General features: G+C 50.7%; 8 protein-coding genes across 8 annotated transcripts; 4 read left to right on the top strand and 4 right to left on the bottom strand.

Moving 5' to 3' along the window:
• Positions 1-3895: 3895 nt before the first annotated feature.
• On the top strand, positions 3896-7643 carry CLUP02_13678 (heterokaryon incompatibility protein Het-C; the record flags this gene model as incomplete). The annotated part of the gene is made up of 7 exons (XM_049292615.1): positions 3896-4019; positions 4091-4648; positions 4714-4893; positions 4943-5487; positions 5539-6340; positions 7151-7157; positions 7469-7643. The coding sequence occupies 7 exons, from the start codon at positions 3896-3898 to the stop codon at positions 7641-7643; spliced, it is 2391 nt and encodes a 796-aa protein (XP_049149761.1).
• A 670-nt stretch (positions 7644-8313) lies between these two features.
• CLUP02_13677 (glycosyl hydrolase family 45) lies at positions 8314-9325 on the top strand (the record flags this gene model as incomplete). Its single annotated transcript, XM_049292614.1, has 2 exons — positions 8314-8769; positions 9077-9325. 2 exons carry the CDS (start codon positions 8314-8316, stop codon positions 9323-9325), a joined length of 705 nt encoding a protein of 234 aa, XP_049149760.1.
• A 367-nt stretch (positions 9326-9692) lies between these two features.
• CLUP02_13676 (uncharacterized protein) lies at positions 9693-10130 on the bottom strand (the record flags this gene model as incomplete). Its single annotated transcript, XM_049292613.1, has 1 exon — positions 9693-10130. One exon carries the CDS (start codon positions 10128-10130, stop codon positions 9693-9695), a length of 438 nt encoding a protein of 145 aa, XP_049149759.1.
• A 31-nt stretch (positions 10131-10161) lies between these two features.
• Positions 10162-11291, bottom strand: CLUP02_13675 (uncharacterized protein; the record flags this gene model as incomplete). The annotated part of the gene is made up of 6 exons (XM_049292612.1): positions 10162-10329; positions 10395-10492; positions 10554-10572; positions 10625-10747; positions 10776-11115; positions 11179-11291. 6 exons carry the CDS (start codon positions 11289-11291, stop codon positions 10162-10164), a joined length of 861 nt encoding a protein of 286 aa, XP_049149758.1.
• A 76-nt stretch (positions 11292-11367) lies between these two features.
• CLUP02_13674 (uncharacterized protein) lies at positions 11368-11766 on the bottom strand (the record flags this gene model as incomplete). The annotated part of the gene is made up of 2 exons (XM_049292611.1): positions 11368-11595; positions 11653-11766. The coding sequence occupies 2 exons, from the start codon at positions 11764-11766 to the stop codon at positions 11368-11370; spliced, it is 342 nt and encodes a 113-aa protein (XP_049149757.1).
• A 160-nt stretch (positions 11767-11926) lies between these two features.
• Positions 11927-12862, bottom strand: CLUP02_13673 (uncharacterized protein; the record flags this gene model as incomplete). The annotated part of the gene is made up of 4 exons (XM_049292610.1): positions 11927-12305; positions 12350-12571; positions 12691-12779; positions 12830-12862. 4 exons carry the CDS (start codon positions 12860-12862, stop codon positions 11927-11929), a joined length of 723 nt encoding a protein of 240 aa, XP_049149756.1.
• Positions 12863-13001: 139 nt separating this feature from the next.
• On the top strand, positions 13002-14164 carry CLUP02_13672 (uncharacterized protein; the record flags this gene model as incomplete). Its single annotated transcript, XM_049292609.1, has 4 exons — positions 13002-13035; positions 13102-13142; positions 13574-13713; positions 14092-14164. 4 exons carry the CDS (start codon positions 13002-13004, stop codon positions 14162-14164), a joined length of 288 nt encoding a protein of 95 aa, XP_049149755.1.
• Positions 14165-14624: 460 nt separating this feature from the next.
• On the top strand, positions 14625-17729 carry CLUP02_13671 (uncharacterized protein; the record flags this gene model as incomplete). The annotated part of the gene is made up of 11 exons (XM_049292608.1): positions 14625-14648; positions 14764-14884; positions 14953-15013; positions 15046-15124; positions 15181-16867; positions 16920-16939; positions 17022-17102; positions 17202-17299; positions 17360-17416; positions 17469-17496; positions 17577-17729. 11 exons carry the CDS (start codon positions 14625-14627, stop codon positions 17727-17729), a joined length of 2409 nt encoding a protein of 802 aa, XP_049149754.1.
• Between the last annotated feature and the right edge of the window lie 21 nt (positions 17730-17750).

Below are 17750 nucleotides of genomic sequence, written 5' to 3'. Positions count from 1 at the left end.
AACTATATACTAAGAGTAGAGTAGGTTTTTATCGAGGTAGTAGTTTATATATTAATAGGTTTGTTTAGTAGATTTGTTTAGTAGATTTGTTTAGTTTAAATAGAGCTTTAGGCAATATTAAAAGCAATAAGGATAAAAAAAATCTTTATAAGCTTTAGTACGTAAATATTAGCCTATTTAGCCCTTTTTTTAAAAACCTCTACGTTACTATTAAAGTTTAGAACCTCTGCGGTTAAGGAAGGCTACTTCTAACTATTACGGCTAACTATTATAGCTAACTATTACGGCCGACCTCTATTATTAACCTTTCTAACTAGCGCTACCGTAGGGCAGCTTACTTATCCCGAATTATATAGCGGTTTTCGTATCAAAATTATTATATTATATTAAGCGCGTACTTAGGGCATATTGCGTATATTATATAATTAAAAAGTATACCGTATTATATAATTTCCCTTAAAAGCGTAATCTTATTAAGGTCGATCTTTTATACTTATAAAACCGGAAAAAAACCACTATATAAACCTACTTCTTAAAAAACTTAGAATATTTAATACTTAACTATTTATAATATTAAATAATATTACCTAGAGAATTTAAAATTAAATAAATAAAAAGCTATTATCCTAGCTAAAAAAGATAATAACTTAAACCCCGATTATAATTAATAACGACTTATTATTTATAAAATTAAAAATTGAGAATAAAAAAGCCGATAATACGAAGTTATTATTAAATAATAATAATAATTTCTTAAAAATTAAGAAAGGGGCTAATAATAAGGAGTTTAATAAGGGAGAATCTAATAATAGCGTTCTATTTAACGAGAAGCTATTAATAAAAAAAATATAAAACTAAGGAAATAAAAAATACGGGTAATAAGAAACTAAAAATAGTAACTTTATAAAAGAATCCTCTTTAAAACGATCTACTAAAAAAAATACTTATACTCCTAAAGCTAATTCTTAACGATCCCTTAGTATAACTAATTAGAATTAATTTAAATATATTTATTTTAAATAAAATAATACCTAAGTAATACTACTTAATTCCTAAGTTAGTATAACGAAGTTAACTATATAAAAAAAATTATAATAGCCTATACTACGCTATAGTATTTTTTAATAACGACTTAAATAATATTATTTTCTTAAAGTTTAATAAAATTTTAGTTATAACGACTTTTTATTAAATACTTATAAATAGTTAAAAAAAAAGCGACTTATTATTATATTTTATATATAGAGCTTTATATAAAACTATTTAAAAAGAGGTAATAGTTAAAGAAATCGTAATAATAATATATTTATATAGCCTTAGCCCGTTAAAGAATTAGTATAATTATTTTAACTAAATTAAGCTATTAAAATACTTTATCATTTATAATTCTATAAAGCCTAGATACGACAATATACTAAATACGCTTCTTATTATTTATAAATAATAAAAGTTAGTATTTTAAATTATTATTATAACTCTCGGGCCTTAATACTTATTTTTAAAATAATTAAAATAATTATTAATTAAAAAGGAGAAGCCTAAGGATATAATTTTATAATATAATATAACCCTAGTTTAGAATAATAATAAAGAATTTTATAAGTTTATATAAAAAATTACTATTAAGATAATAATAGATAATAAAATAAGAATGATTCTTTTTTAATAAGAGATATAAAAAAGAGAATAAAAAAAAAGTAGATTATATAATAAAAATAACTAATATAACGATTTTAAATGACGAGTAAAAAATAATTCGTAAAAGAGTACTCCGCAATCTTAACGCTAAATTACGGGGATAACTTAGTAACTTATTACTAAAGTATTATATTATTAAGTATAATAATTACGATTATTATAGAACATTTTAGATAATATATTTACGACGATTATAATAGCGTTATATTTAGAGGAAATAATTAGGGAATATAAGCGACGAGGACGTTATAAAATTTTAATTAGGGGGTAGATTATTATACTATATAGCTATAGGCTATGTATTATAACTAGTAGTAACTAGCTATAACTATATATAGGGGCTTCTGCCCACATTAGGGGCTTCTGCCCACATTACCTAGAAGAATCAACCACTACTTGACACATCACATTGACCCTACCTTTGCCCCCGGCAACTGGCGTCTAAGGTCTGACAGAGGAAGAAAGTCGCGGCCGGAGGCAGCCCAGCCCAGTCGCCGATTTCCATTGGCAGCGGATCGGCCCCGGTGAGGAGCCTCCACCCAGGTGCCAAAAGGCGACGTGGAATAGTGGAGGAGAGTGTAGCGGAGCAGTGAAGCATTCCAGCAGTTCTCAAGTCTTGAGATGCCTGCGAATGTTCTCAGTGCATCGAGTTCGCATGAGTTTCTTGCTTGGTTCCTTGCCTTCTGAGCGCCGGCCAGAGGTGTCAGCCTGATTGCCTACCCGGCGCCCCATCTGATCAGGGTATGCCAGTGTGAGCGTGATCTTGCAATGTTAAGCATTCGATTCGTATTCACGTTAGCAATGAAGAGTTGGGAACTTTCCGTAGAAAGTGATGTGTATTCGTACTCATATTCGTACGTATGGATCCCCTCTCACATCGCTGCCAAGGATCTGGACAAGGCCGCAGCTTCCAATTCCCACTTCATTCAACGTTATCTGCACCTGCCTCAGCAACGACTGCCCTCTATACTGGGTACCTCAGGAAGCAAACTTCTTGTCGGTGAAGGCTGCGTCATGATTCATTGCACTTTTATTGCAGACGTCCGAACTTTTACTCTTTTCCCTTCCAATTCGGATACTCGACCAAACCCAACATTGGCAGAAACATCGGATAGTCCATATCACCAGCCAAAAAGGCAACCACGTCCTCCATCATCGCCGCAGGTTTATTTTCAGCTGGCCAAGGTCTTGCCTGACGCGCGCCCACACCCGCACCCGCACGTCGGACAGTTAGCACCACCGTGAACCAGGCCTCCCGAAAGGACCGGCGATCAAGCTACCCAACTACCTTACCTTGCCGAATCGAATCCACACAGCTGCGTTGAGCTTGATGCAGACCCCTGCCCCGTCCGACCTGGCTTTCTCCCGTTACCGATACTTCACTCTTGTACGTGTTCGCCACCCAGTCTCCAAGTACCTCAAACCATCTTCCCAACTCCCAACCCATGGCGCTACTGGCAACCGTCCCCCCTGTCTCTGATTCGAGCTCCCAATCGGCACCCGCAAGCCCCTCCATCACCGCCCACTGGCATTGGTGGGGGAAGCTCTTGGCAGCAGCTATCGCGCAGTAGTATGATGCCATGGCACCTGGGGGCTTGGACCACAAACCACCGCAAAACACGCTGCGAACAGAGGACGGGAACCAAGGTGGGAGGAACGTGTGTGCGCGTGAAGGAGGGGCAGTGACAAGATGGAAGCCTCAGATGGCGGCGGATTGGACTGGGCTGGTCAAGATTGGATGGCGAGACCGTCACACAGCGTTCACAGACGTGTGTACGGAGTATGGTGCTTGGTCTCGATTCCAAGATTGTCTGTCGGCGCCCTCCTCTTCACTTGAGCCGCCTCCTGTTCCTGGCTTCTGATAGCTCCATCAAGTTCCTGTTCCAGTCCCCCTCCCCCATGCTCCCGAAGCTTGGAAGAACGCAGTTACGCCGTCGTGTTGCCCCTCCACCGCCTCCAGCCCTCATCAAAGGCCCCTCCTTTTCTTTACTGCCCCTTGCTTGTGTCATATCTCTCCTCCTTATTTCAATGACCTCCCCCTCCCTCCCGTCATCATAACTTTGTTTTGCTTCTGCGCAAACCCCACTTCACCTTGACCAAGTCACTAAACAGTCTCTACAGACTTACAACAGATAAGCACTACTAAGTATCAGAAGAGGAGAGAGAAGAGCAGCACGAGAGGTACAAGTCAATCAACATGCTCGACGCCAGGTCCTACCCGCTGCTGGTTGGCCTGCTTGTGCTGGTCTGCCTTGCCCAGCCAACCTACGCCTTCGGAGCTGGTAACATTGCCAGCATTTCCAAAATCGAGGGCCAGAACTGTGAGCTCCTTCCCTCCCACCCGCCATTGTCTGATGGGGAGAGCAGATCCGCTAACTCTTCTGTCACACAGGGCGCCACGGCGATATTGAAGATGCCCTCCTTACCCTTGCTATGGCCCGTGCCATCGGCGGCAAGAAGTTCAGCAAGATGATGGTTTCCCGTGTCTACTTTGGCAACTGGCTCAGAGATTACTCCCAGGCCATCGATGTCGGAACCGTCAAGTCCGTCTCCGCCGAGGCCATTCGTCTCCTTCTCTGTGTCCTGGGCTTCTTGACCTTTGGCTACGGATCCAAGGAGTTCGAGGTCACGGCCGACCGTCTTGGCTGCTACCGCCCCGAAGACCACATCGACAACCCCAAGAACTATGCCGACAACGTGGATGCCCGCCAGTACGACCGCCGTCTGAGAGGCCCCGTTGATGAGAACGTCGAGCTTGGCATTGACCGCGAGTCCGGCATGAAGAACTACATTGCGAACGAGCAGGCTGGAATCATGACTTCTGCCGCCCACGTTCGCAACTTGTTTTCCCGCTGCATCGAGCTGGCCCGCGGATACTCCCGCAATAAGAATGAGGCTGATCTCTACGAGGCCATGCGCCTCATGGGTACTGGTCTTCACTGCTTGGAGGGTACGTTGCTCGATCACATGATTCATGAAACCATGAGAGAATATCGCTAACGAAGTGTGGTACAGATTTCTTCGCCCACAGCAACTACTGCGAGCTTGCCTTGATTGAGCTTGGCGAGCGCGATGTCTTCCCCCACGTCGGCCGTGACACTCGGATCCAGCTGAACGGAGCTAGAGGCGATGTTTACCCCATTGTCACCGGCACCTTTGGAGGTGTTGACTTCCTTCACTCCGTCACTGGCGAAGGTACATATTCTTGAAATGCTCAACACAAGATCGCAGCTAACAAGACCAGTCTCCGACAAGCTGACCCAGAACGAGATTGAGGAGCTCGAGGGTACTCTTCAGGAGAGCAAGAACAACGATACCAGCATTCTGCGTAACCTTCTGGACATGATTCCCGATGGTATCTTTGGCGGTAAGCACCAGAGCAACCGGGTGGACGAGCTTCAGAGCAACGCGACCTCTTCGCAGCTCCAGAACATGCAGGTCTCTCCCAGGGAGCCTGAGGAGTACACCCGGTACATCCAGGATGTCTTCAAGCAGATCATGCCTGCCATCGAGTTCCACGACGAGATCTTGCAGGGTATCTCTGAGGCCATTGAGAAGATTCCCGTTCTGCCCAAGATTCTTGAGCAGCTTGAGGAGCAGCTGTCCAAGTTTGTCTTCTCGGTCATCGCCCCCTTCATTATTCCCGTCATCAGCCAGATCCGCAACGAGCTGCGCACTGGTTCCGCTGAGATTATTGAGAGCAGTGAGAAGGAGCAGCACGTCGTCTTTGACGATGACCGTAGCACTGACCCTACCCATTCCATGTTGTCCAAGGACCACTTCACCAACGTAAGGAAAACGTCATTCAGTAGGCGAAATCGGTGGCTAACATGTTGATAGATCTTGAACGAGGTTGCTGGCCGCTGTGCTGCCAAGACTCTCCAATGGGTTGTGCCCCAGCTCATGGAGGCCATCGATAACGACAGCGTCGATGTTAACCGCACCTTGAACCGCATTATCTTTGGTGTTCTGCACCACCCTGCACAGCGTGACATGGGAGACGATGGCGCTCGTGAGGGCCGTCAGCAAATCTTCCAGTTCTTCGAGGAGTGGTGGAGCAACATGGACAGAAGCCAGCAGGATGACTACCGCCGCAAGCTTAGTCGCGAGGGTGTTCAGCGCGGTGAGAACCACAAAGAGGGTGTCCACGACACTGGACACGGCCACGGCTGCAGCGGAAAGCTCCACATGCGCAAGCAGTTCGGCGAGCCCAAGAACTGGGAAGACAAGGTTGCCGACCAAGCTGCCGGCGCCATTCTCGAAGGTGCTTCCGGTGCCATCGCAAACCTTGTTGGTCAGCAGACTGGGGTCAAGGTCCCCAAGTACAAGCACCAGCAAGAGGAGGAGGAGAGCGGTGGTGGCGGCGGTGGCGCTGGTGGTCTTATTGGATCCATTCTCGGAGGTGTCTTCAAGAAGGACGAAACGGAGACACAGCACAGCAGCCGCCGTGACGACGATGGTGGCTACACCCAGACTACGACCGAGTACGGCCGCCACGGAAACAAGTATGGTCAGGCCGAGTACAGCGAGACCCAGTACCCCGGTGGCGGCAGCCGTACCGAGTACCGCAAGTATGAGCAGGAAGACAGCTCTGGCGGACGCCGAACCAGCGGCCGCGAGTACGAGGAAACCACGGAGACCCGTCCCTCTTACGGTGGTGGCTATGAGCAGCGCACCGAGACTCACCGTTACGAGGGTAACACCCAGTCTGGCTTCAGTGGTGGCCGACGTGACGAGAACGACGGCTATGGCGGCCGTCGTCAAGAGGAGAGCAACTACGGTGGTGGCGGCGGCTATGGCGGCGGTAGACGCGATGATAACGAGGGCGGCTACGGCGGTGGCCGTCGCCACGAGGAGAGCAGCTACGGTCGCCAAGAGGAGAGTTATGGTGGTGGTGGACGTCGTCATGACGAGGGCGGCTATGGTGGTGGCGGTGGTGGTTACGGAGGTGGGCGCCGCGAAGATGAGGGAGGCTTCGGGGGTGGTTATGGCGGTGGACGCCAAGAGGAGAGCTATGGCGGTGGACGTCGTCACGACGAGGGCGGATATGGTGGCGGCGGTGGTGGTTACGGGGGTGGCCGCCGCGAAGACGAGGGCGGCTACGGCGGCGGTAGACGCGACGATAACGAGGGTGGCGGCTATGGACGCCAGGAGGAGCACCACGGTCGTCGCCGTGACGATGACGATGAGCGCCGCGAGGGCGGCGGCGGCGGCTTCGGCGACTTCATCGGCAAGGTCGCTGAGCAGTTTGGCGACAACAACAACAATAACCGCAGATGGTAGGACCGCTGCGGCTGTTTCTCTTGATTCTTGGCAAAGATTGCTGCCCGGTTGTATTCTGGCAGATGATGACGACTGGCTCATGAACAGGGGTAGCTTTGGGGTTTAAGCTACGGATACAGGCATAACGAAGAACAATAACAAAAAGTCTTGCTTCTAACTATGAGTCCAGATGTTTTGTGCGTGTCGTGTGATTTGAGGGGTACAGGGTGAGGATCACAATGTGTTGGTGACATTCAAACACGTAAACGAATTGCCGGTTCCGGGCATCAGTCTTCTACTATCGTTGACAGCTCGGATGATGGTCGGTTTGGAAGTCAACCATTGATCACGGCTATCAATTGCCGTGACTTTACTCCCACGCGCCAACTAAGAAACGGGACAGTTGAGCCGAACTGATCGATCCCTTACCACATGGAGAAGGGAGGACAAGGCAGAGACGTTCCGAATGTGACTCTGTGTCGTTCTAACCCCCCCCCCCCCTGCCTAGTGTCCAGATGGACGGCACGGCAGCCATCGCCAGCGAACGGGGTTTTGCGGGGAAGAGTCGTAGTCAACCTGGTCTAGAGCCGGGACGTGTGGCCGCGATGCCGAAGCATTCGTTCGGTACGGTTGAATTCTTTTTTTTTTCCTCTCGCCAAGTTGCTTTACCGAGTAGATGGTGAGAATGGGAGATTCTAGGTTATGGATTTGATGAAGGTGATTTGACGATACACAAAAAAAAACAGTAAGATCCTAGTGAGAGTTTTATTCCATGTCTTGGTCTGGTGGTTTTTTTTTTTTCGTTTCTGGTAAATTGATCCGGACCTGTTTTAACCCGCCTGGTCAACTGTATGCAACATTAGAGAGGGTGAACGATGGGGGATCATCGTTGTTCTTTTGGTACGGTTAAATTTGGGTAAATGGTCGTTTGTACCTTGGATCCCGCTCCTTTCTTTGACTTTGACACCTGATGTTAAGGTACCATCTGAACGAGAGAGGAAAAAAGCGGAGGGGTAAAAAGAGAAGGAGTGGGATCTTTAACAATGTGACGAACGGAGCGGAGGCGAGCTCTCCTTCTTTGGTGTTGTGTATATTGTTCCTGCTCATTTCCCCGTCATTAGCCATAGGATCGTAGCTATTTGGTGTTATACGATGTACAATATATGATACACCAGCTCATCACTGTCCTCGAGTTTCTTCAAGAGTATCGCGTTCAACCCGTATATAACACTTGCCGTCACGCCCACGAGAGTCCAACTGAACCCGGGCCCCTCGTCACACATCTCACCGCGTACCACGGAGAAACTATCCACGTCCCTTGAATCATCAATATCCGAACTCATCTCTCCAAAGATGCACCTCACACACCCCCTGACCCTCTTCCTCCCCATCCTCCTCTCCCACCAAGTACAAGCCCAATCCACATCCACAGGCTCAACAACCCGCTACTGGGACTGCTGCAAACCCTCCTGCGCCTGGCCCGGCAAGATCCCCGCCTCCTCCCTCGCCGCCGGCCCCGTGACGACCTGCGACCGCAGCGACAACCCCCTCTCGGACGGCGGCGCCACGCGCAGCGGGTGCGACTCGGGCGGCGGTGCCTACATGTGCAGCGCCCAGTCCCCCTGGGCCGTCTCGGACGACCTGGCCTACGGCTTCGCCGCCGTGCGCGTCTCGGGCGGGACGGAGGCGCAGTGGTGCTGCGCGTGCTACGAGCTGACCTTCACGAGCGGCGCGGTGGCGGGGAAGAGGATGGTTGTGCAGGCTACGAATACGGGGGGCGATTTGGGGCAGAATCATTTTGATATCGCGGTGGGTTTTCGTTTTATTTTTTCTCCGTTTTGGACTTTTTCTTTTGGTACTCGGCCTTCGGCCTGTTCCGTCTCGGAGACTACGATATATGCCGGAAACTGTCGGAGATGCAAGAGGAGACGAGAGGATGTTGTTGATGCTTCCTTGCTGGGTGGCTATGTACATCACGAAAACCAACTTACAGGAGGGACACAACATGTTGAGGACGAGCCCCTTCATACGATACAGGGATACGAGAACTGCCTGTCCCCGAAGCACAGAGTGCTGTACAAAGACGAGAAGTATGCTGACGTTATTGCTTCAACAGATCCCCGGCGGCGGCGTGGGCCAATTCAACGCCTGCACGGATCAGTACGGAGCGCCGGCCAACGGGTGGGGCCAGCGGTACGGCGGCGTCAGCTCCCGCGCCGAGTGCGACGGGTTCCCCGCGAAGCTCAAGGCCGGGTGCTACTGGCGCTTCGACTGGTTCAAGGGCGCCGATAACCCGAGCGTCTCCTTCCGCCAGGTGACTTGTCCGGCGGAGATTACCAATAAGAGCGGCTGTAGGCGCCAGTGATGGACCGGGGAAAGTAATTCGCTGCCCGGGACTTGGAAATGTTCAAGTTCAAGTTCCAGCGCTGATGTTGACTCCGATCTGCTCCGCGAGTTCGGAGCCCACACTGAATTGACCGTCGAGGCTGGAGCACGTATAGTTAGTTACTCTACGTCCGTAGCTGCAAGTCAAATATGCCATCTGGAATTAAAGGCCAAGAGATGTTCCTGGGCGACCTGGGGCTCGAACACATTGGCAAGCCTTCTTACCTCGTAGCCTCGCACGCAGGATTTGGTGCCAATGTTGAATGAGAGAGCCTTCGTAGCGAGCTTACAGAGTCATCAATTGAGTCCACGAAAGGGGTGAAATCAGCCCATCTTAGACGCCCATCTCACATTGGTGGTGGCGACGCATAAACACAGGCGAGCAGATTGGCCCCTTCCGCCGTTGATCTTTCGTAGCGCGGCCAAACAGACGTATGGATCTCGCAACACAATTGAAACATACTTCCTCTAACCATTTTGTTGCCTCCTGAAATGAGCGCTGTCAAGGTTGGCTGTGCTCCGTGGCTGTGTGCTGGGCAGGTAACAGGCACCGTCCTGCCTGATTTTTTTGAGGCCATGGCATTGCGGATTACAAGAAGCCAAGCCAGAGCCAAGATGTTCACCTGAGGATTAAATCTTGCCCAAGAATCCTCAGCAATCTTGACACAGCCACAAAAAGGCGAACACCTGCCATATCGTGGAATCCGCCAACGTTGTGCAAAAGACGCGCGGTCAAAAGTAGGGTTCAGTGGCAGCCCGTCAAAAGATTCCTCTGGCGTTGCCATTGTTCTCGGGCGTATCAATGTCGCAGCCAGCCTAGATGCTTTGACGAATCACACGACGGACTAGTACGTGACGTAGAGGGTCAATCGGCTTCTTTTGCCGGTTGAGACAACAGAACGGCGCCAGACCGCCGCGGCCGGGAGCCTCCAGATTGCCGAGAGCGGCGTTGGGGAACCAAGAGCGGCTGTCCGGCATCTTCGGCTGGCATGGAAGGAGTCAGGGTGATTGTTGAAGAACTGATTATTCAGATTGGTGAAGCACGCAACATTCCGGACGAGACCAGACCAGTTTCGCCGGAAAATGTGTTCTCTACTGGCAAGGGTAGAGCAGTAAAATTGCCAACCGTAGGTGTGGGAGATGGCCCCTGTCCCCGGTGGATCTGACCCAGGGAGCAGCCAATGTTTCAATGACGTCTGTCTGGGCACCCGCGTTTGTGAGGGGAACCTAGCATTGGTACTCTGCATGTACCTTTGCTTCAGGGAGCCTAAGTCCGGACGCCGGAGGAAGTTTGCAGAGTAGCATCGCAACGAGTAGTGGGAAAGTCAGAAAACCAAATGGTATGCTGGGTGATTCCGAATTGATCAGGGGTGTTGAATGCAGACATGGTGTCTCTGAGAGGCTCGTTGCCATCTGAAGGGATAGCGAACCTGATGAGGTATGAAGTCGGGATGCCAAGAACGGGCGGAGGTCGAGTCATCGGGACTAGAAGAGAAGGGTCCGGTAGCTAGAAGCTTTTCCCGCTGATTGACTTGCAGCGGGAGAGACATCGTAGGATCCCGGGTGCTGTTGTTGGTGCCGGCCAGTACCATCCCGATTTGGTACAGCGAAAGGCACTGGCCCTTGTGGAGGACAGCAGCACGCAGGCCACGCAATGTGCGCTTCCCATGGTCGAGCGCCAAGTGGGCGGTCTGAGAGTACACGTCCAGGCTACTGGCGGCCATATGCAGTCGAGCGTCTTGCAGCGGTGCTGTTTGGTAAAGGCGTCGACTTGAGCCGCAGACCACCAATTTGGTTGGCGTCGTACTACGCGCCCAAATGGTACGATCTTACGCTGTGCCTTGGAGCAATGATGCGAAGCCGCCCAAGTTTTTTCCTCTAGAAGCAAGAACCCTGTCAACTCCGTGGCGCTGAGAAGAATACTTGCCGAGACGCCAATTGCGCATTGTTGATATTGAGTGAAGCGCTATACATGTATAACGACCGTCGATCGTATAGTAAATAGCCACGCGAAAGGTGCCGTCAGACCGGGAGACCCGAGAGAGTGAATGCCGAGAACGACCGGGCGGGCGTGGTCGAGCTGTCACGCACATCGGCTGGTGCAAAACGTCTGGAACTGTCGGCACAACTTGCCCATGACTGTAGACCGGGCCCGTGTGGTGGGAGAAACTCAAAATCCCAAGTGGAAAAGGGGAGGTGTGAGAGACTTCGATGCAACGAAGCTAAGAGGAAAATCTCGACCGTCGAGGACTGGTCGTAATCAGATCGGGCATCGTGTCACGGATACCGTCGTTACGGACGATGGACCAGAGAAGACTCGACAACTCTGTTGGTCAGCCTGCACGGAGAGATGCTGGCGTCCGTATCCGAAGGCGGCAGCGGCAAGGCCCAGAGCAGTTGGTGACCCTTTTGATTTTCCATCTCTCTCTTCCACGCTAAGACATGCGGTACGTGGACGGTAGTAGCCTGCTATTTTAGCGGGAGGAATCAGAAGGAGGCCACGACTCGTTCCCCGGATGAGAAAGACTAGGAAGACCATTCTCCTGAGGCTATCAATGTGGAACGGGCCCATCATGTCAGCCTATGAGGTTTCATAGCTAGTGAGAGAAAGGCAGAAGGCAAGCGGGTGCCATAGTGATTTGAGCCGATCTGGCGAGGGTGGGAAGCGGGAGCCGGCACGGGGGAACTGGGTAGGTCGTTGGAAGATCAGACAAGCTTTCGAGGGAATCGAGGCAACGAAAAAGCTTAGCCATGATGACATGCGATGCGATGGGCGTCGGGCGAGGGATTGGGCTGGGGATGCCGTGTATCCGTGGGCGTGTGATGTGCAGGCTAAGACGGCACGGCGGGGGACATGTAATGAGACTGTTTTACTTTTTCCTTTGATTGTTTGTGGCATGCGGTGACCGACACCAACGGCAAGAGCGGCACCAAAATGATTGATTTGCAGATGGAAACGGCTGTGGTTTGTCCATTTTCTTTCTGTATGCGTATCAACGTCGACTTTCGAGTGCCAGTGTAGTCGCGCGAGCAAATGCAAGGCTGCAGGTACAGGGTCTTTGGGGTCATTTGGGGCCAATTATAGTATAGACAATAGCCGCTTTGGTGGTTGAAAATGTTGTTGGTTTTATCTGCCCGCCGGCATCCTGTAATAGTTGTGTGGGAGTTTGTGGTCACTAGTGGTTGTGTCGTGATAAGAGCTCGGTTCTTCGGCTCCTCGAATGCGCTGGGATGATGCAGTTGGAGTTGGTGCATGCCGGGCCTCGATACACTTCACGCGCAATGGATTGATTCCATGTTGTGCGGGGCGTTTGGCTGAGGCAAGCAGCTCCCGTGAGCAGTCACAGGAACGGGAAGCTAGGAATGATCTGTGAATGTCCAAATCCAGGTGCTTTGCTGATGGTAGGGTAGACGAAAGGGTCCTTGGGTTCCGTCTGGAGACATAGACAGAGTGAGAGTCAGAGTCAGAAGGGAAGGAGCACACAGCAGCAATTGGAACTGTGGTAGTGCCTTTCATCCATTTCTTAGGTAAGGTGTGTGTGTGTGAGGTAGGTAGTGGATGTACATCGGCAGGCACTCGCCGGTACATGTCTTCTCTCCCGTTTCCCTTGCTTCCGAGTGGTCCGCCGTGTTTCTCTTGCCTCGTCCAGCTGGGGATGTTGTACCCTACAGTTGTGCTCGCTCTGGAGCGTGAGTTGTGAGGTGTGGTTGACGGCCTCCTGAGTCCTGACTGGCTACCGGGGGAACTTTCAACAGTCTCCGTCGCGATCCACTCCACCATCTCTGCCAGCCTATCCGTACGGTGCCGTACTTGCGAACCAACTGGCTGCATCTTTGCGTCCAATTCCATCCGCGCATCATGAGAGTCCCCCGACTGTCTTGAATCTGTTACCGCACTTGCACCGCATTCAACCTGGAACGCTCCTCCAGTCGACTGGTGTCCACAATCTGCTGTTCATGTTACTGATTGGCACTCGAATCCACTTCTCACAGGTTGTTGTCAAGTGCATGATCATGTAACGCCCATTTATCGTTAGAATTAACAGAGCAGAAGACAGCCAGCGTATTGAAGGATGCACACCGTAGACGCCAGCCGGAACGCCAGCGGTAACGACTAGGCAGGTAGCTCACTAACGGTGTGCGGTGGCCACAGGCAATGGAAGACGAAGCAGCTTAACAGCCAACGAAAGGTACATCGAGAGTACCTGCTCTTCCTTCTCTGGGACAGGCGGGTAGCGACAACGAGGACGAGGACGAGGACGAGGACGGAGACAAGTGCAAGTGCAAGTGCAAGTGCGAGGACAGGGCAGGGAGGCTGTGCATCAGTTCCCTCGCCCCTACTTTACACATAATGCCCGGCCAGATCAGGTATGCGCAAAGTACCTTGGGACTTGCTTCTTGGTGCCCGACACTGCACTCTGCTGGTGATCTGATACCTCCAATTTGGCTATGGATACTTCTCCCGTCCTCATCATTCTTGTATGGAGTACTTCGGACCTCTCCTGCCCCATGCTCCAGCCATTTGGTCCTCAGTCTGTCTGCCCGGTCGTTCAAAGTCATCCACCATGCCACCCGGCCACCACCCTTCTCTCTCTCTCCCAAAACTCCCCCAACACCACCACCACACACACACACTCTTCACAGTACACACCCGATTCCCACACCCAACTCTCTCACCCCCCGACCTGGAACCCGAACCTGGACCTGGACCTGGACCTGACCTTGCTTTCCCTTTGACCTGATCAGTGTGTACGAATACAGAGCGCACCTGCAGCAAGCGCACTGGGAACGACCTGACCTGAACCCCGCTTGGCATTGAAAATCGCGCCTGCCCCAGCTCGCTGACCTCCCATTCAATCGCTTCTCTCTCAGCTCGCCTTTTGGTCACCTTCTGCTTGCCATTTCACCAATCTCATCCCTTTCGCCTTGCATCGCGACTCGACCTTGTCCTCGAGCATTCACATTGTAGCCTCCGCCTTGAATCGACTCACTACGCACTATTACTTCCAGTTCGTCGTCTTCAGACCGAGTCAGCCTTGAATCTCTTCACCAAATTCCCGACGACACCAATCTCCCGGGCATTTCCGCCTCGCTCGTTTGTTGGTTATCCCACCTGAAAGCTGGTGTTCATTCCACTTCCCGAGCAGCCACCCACGATTTATTCACACCAGGTTGATGGTTTCAATGCCCTCAACCCGTTCGTTGAACATGTGAGGGAAGCATGTGTAAGTCATTATATGCCCTTCTCATTTTCTGTACAATACATAAATCAGAAAATCATGACTCTGGTCATCTTGCCCGTAGTAAGCAGGTGAACGCCTGCCGTGCTCTCTCTCTCTCTCTCTCTCTCTCTCTTTTGCGGCGGCCAAGAGGTGCCAAAATCCCCCGGTCTTGGCACAACTCACTGACGTCTCACAGCTCTCGAACAGATTCGAAATGTCGTGTATGTCTCAGCAAAACTCCTTTCAGATGCCCGCTGCTTTCGATGCTATCGTCCCCGTATTCCTCATTGCTGCGCACGCTTCTCTGCTGCTTTCCCGTTGACTCCTTTACCATTTCGTCGCATCACGTTGCTGCTGCCTTGGCCCGCGTCACTGTGCCTCGCAGCGCCTCTGTGGGCAGACCTTGGCGCGAATGCCTCACCACCCGCATTTCCCCAATCACTTGCGTATCTTTAACCACCAGCTGACCTTTACACAGTCTGCTGTTCAGTAACCCTGTTTGGTCGGGCGCAAACACCGTCCCCTCGACTCTCATCAAGAACATCACCTCTCTGTCGGTATGTCTCGTCGCCATCAAACTTATCCTAAGTCTTGATCTAAACCAAGTGCACAGAGCAAGGTAGCCTACCAGGACACCATCACAGCAAACCTCACCACGCTGAGCACGACAAATACCGAAACGCAGGATGGCATCATCCGAGGTCTGCTATACGTCCCCGATCTCAGCGTCACAAACCCGTGTTTCGAGCAGCAGTACGACATAATCCCACGAAATGCCACTACACAGGCAGAACTTCCTCCTACCAACTATAACCTAATTGCCATTGCGCCATGGTTTAATGCGACCTGCACCAAGGCCTATCTTGCATCCGCACGCCTCGACCCCATACGCGCCTTCATCTTTTACCGGCCCAATAATTCGACGAACGAACCACAGGGCGCTGATTCCCCGATATGGGATCTTGAAGATGGTGATGCATGGCGAACCCAAAACCGTTTTCCGATTTTCGCCGTGCCAGGCGCCGAGGGCACCAAATTCATGAAGCAGCTTAGCCTGTATTCTGGGAACATCTCCGAGATCCCATTCGGGGAGGAAATCCAGGAGATCTACGACCCCCACGATAATGATTACGTCCGCATATGGACAGAGCTAACCATCAAGGACCGTGACAGTGTTCCTGCCATGTGGACATGGATTCTCACTGTGGTTGGCGTTGTGATATTTATCATCGCGTGTCTATCACTCACGATGCACCTAGTACAAAGAAGACGAAGAATTTCACTACGAAGAAGGGTGCTGAGCGGCGAGGTTGATCTGGAAGCGATGGGAATCAAACGAGTAACCGTGCCCGTGGATCACGTCAAGGGCTTTCCACTTTTCACCTACAGTTTTCAGCCGGAAATGATCAGCACACCTTCTACTACAAGGCCACCCAAATCCGTGAGGTCACCGCGAAGCATGCGGACTGACCAGCGAACAATATCCGAATCCGCCGTCCCAAGATCGAGGGCCCGAAGAGCCAGCGTCAACAGCTCAAAAAGCACCGTTGCCACGAACTATCAGCCGCAGTGCCACATTTGCTTGGAGAATTACGTCGATCGGGACTCCGTCATCCGCGAACTGCCTTGCGGCCACATCTTTCACCCCGAGTGTATCGACGAGTTTCTCAGTCTGAACAGCTCACTATGCCCAATCTGTAAGAGGAATATGCTCCCACCGAACTACTGTCCCAAGATTACCAATGGCATGGTACGCCGTGAGAGGGCCATTCGACGATTGAGGGAACGGGTAGTTTTTGACGAGTCAGACGACGAAGAGGGGGAGGTGAAAAGCAAGCGTTGGGGCAAGCGGCTATTCGGCACGGACAAAGCGGCATCATCCCCGACAGAAACGCCCTTGACACCCGTTCTGACATCCAAGTCCCCGAAAACAGTGCAGGAGTCAGCAAATGTCGATACGTCGGTGGATCTCGAAGCTGCACCCCTGTCCACCGCACAACGTGCCCTCGAACCGACCCAAGAGGAACAAGAAGATTCGGATCAACCCTCAAGTCAATCCGAAGCTCAAGACCCGCCACATCCGCAACCTCAGCCGCCCAGACAAGCCGCTGCAGCTCCGGCTACTCATCAGAATAAACGCCGGAAAGCAGGTGGATTGCGGCTCCATATGCCTGGATCAGAGTCGCATCAGAACCATCCACGTCCTGAAGGACGCAAGAGCCCGTCTCAGTTGGCAAGAGCGCGAATGAGAGCGCTTGCTGGTACACCCTTTGACGACCCAGATGGTCGCAATCCAGCGTGTAAGTACAAAGTCCTTACGACATCAAGCATATGTTCTGACCTCGGTTGCAGGGAAACGTTATGTCGTCAAGGTTTTCCCAGGATTTTCATGACAATTGCATGCACTGGAAGCATGTCATCAAATTCGGAGTTGCATGGTGTAATGGCGTTTAGGATCAGGCAGTAGGACTGCCTTTTGGAACTTTTGAGAGGCAAGCAAGGGAATATCACGATGCATATCTACGACACTCCCTGGTACCTACCTCCGAGGGGGGTGGTGAGGAGACTTTTATTTCACAATCACGACGATAGACTCGGTGGGCTCAGATTGGCCCTCGGATTGCTACATTTTAGCACGGAACGTTACTCTTGGGCTGCTGTAAAGAGCCCAAGCTTTTGGACTGGATATACCCCATCGGCTCGGTTAAGCATCAACGGCGATTTGGAGGAGGGTATGAATTGAAAAAGTTACGTAGAAATCAGTGACGGCAGCTGTGCACTGCTCAGACTAGGCAGTCTTGTGTCGGCCAGACAGCGGGCAATGAAATCAAAACTTGGGACCCCTCACGGTCTTAAAAGATAAATTTGCTGAATTATATACCCTGTGATTCCCCTTCAAAGCCAGATCCCGTTCAGGCCAGTCTTTTGCGTGTGTAAAGCCAGGACAAAACCATACATGATACACTGAGTCTAACAAGAGGTATACAAATCGGACTCATTGCTATTCAGTATGTCTTGTTAAAAAACACAAGACTTCTCCACACGTGGTATTTTCGCTGTTGTCGTTTCATCCGAATCATTGTATATGCCAGCTTTCATCTGATTTGTTTCGCCAAGCCGGGCCAACTGATCGTCTTAAGCACGTTCAGTTATGCATTATAAACACCGAAATCTTAACTTTCA

Source organism: Colletotrichum lupini, chromosome 7 (genome assembly GCF_023278565.1).
Source record: "Colletotrichum lupini chromosome 7, complete sequence".
NCBI classification, from domain to species: domain Eukaryota; kingdom Fungi; phylum Ascomycota; class Sordariomycetes; order Glomerellales; family Glomerellaceae; genus Colletotrichum; species Colletotrichum lupini.
This window is presented reverse-complemented; position numbering and strand designations above follow the sequence as displayed.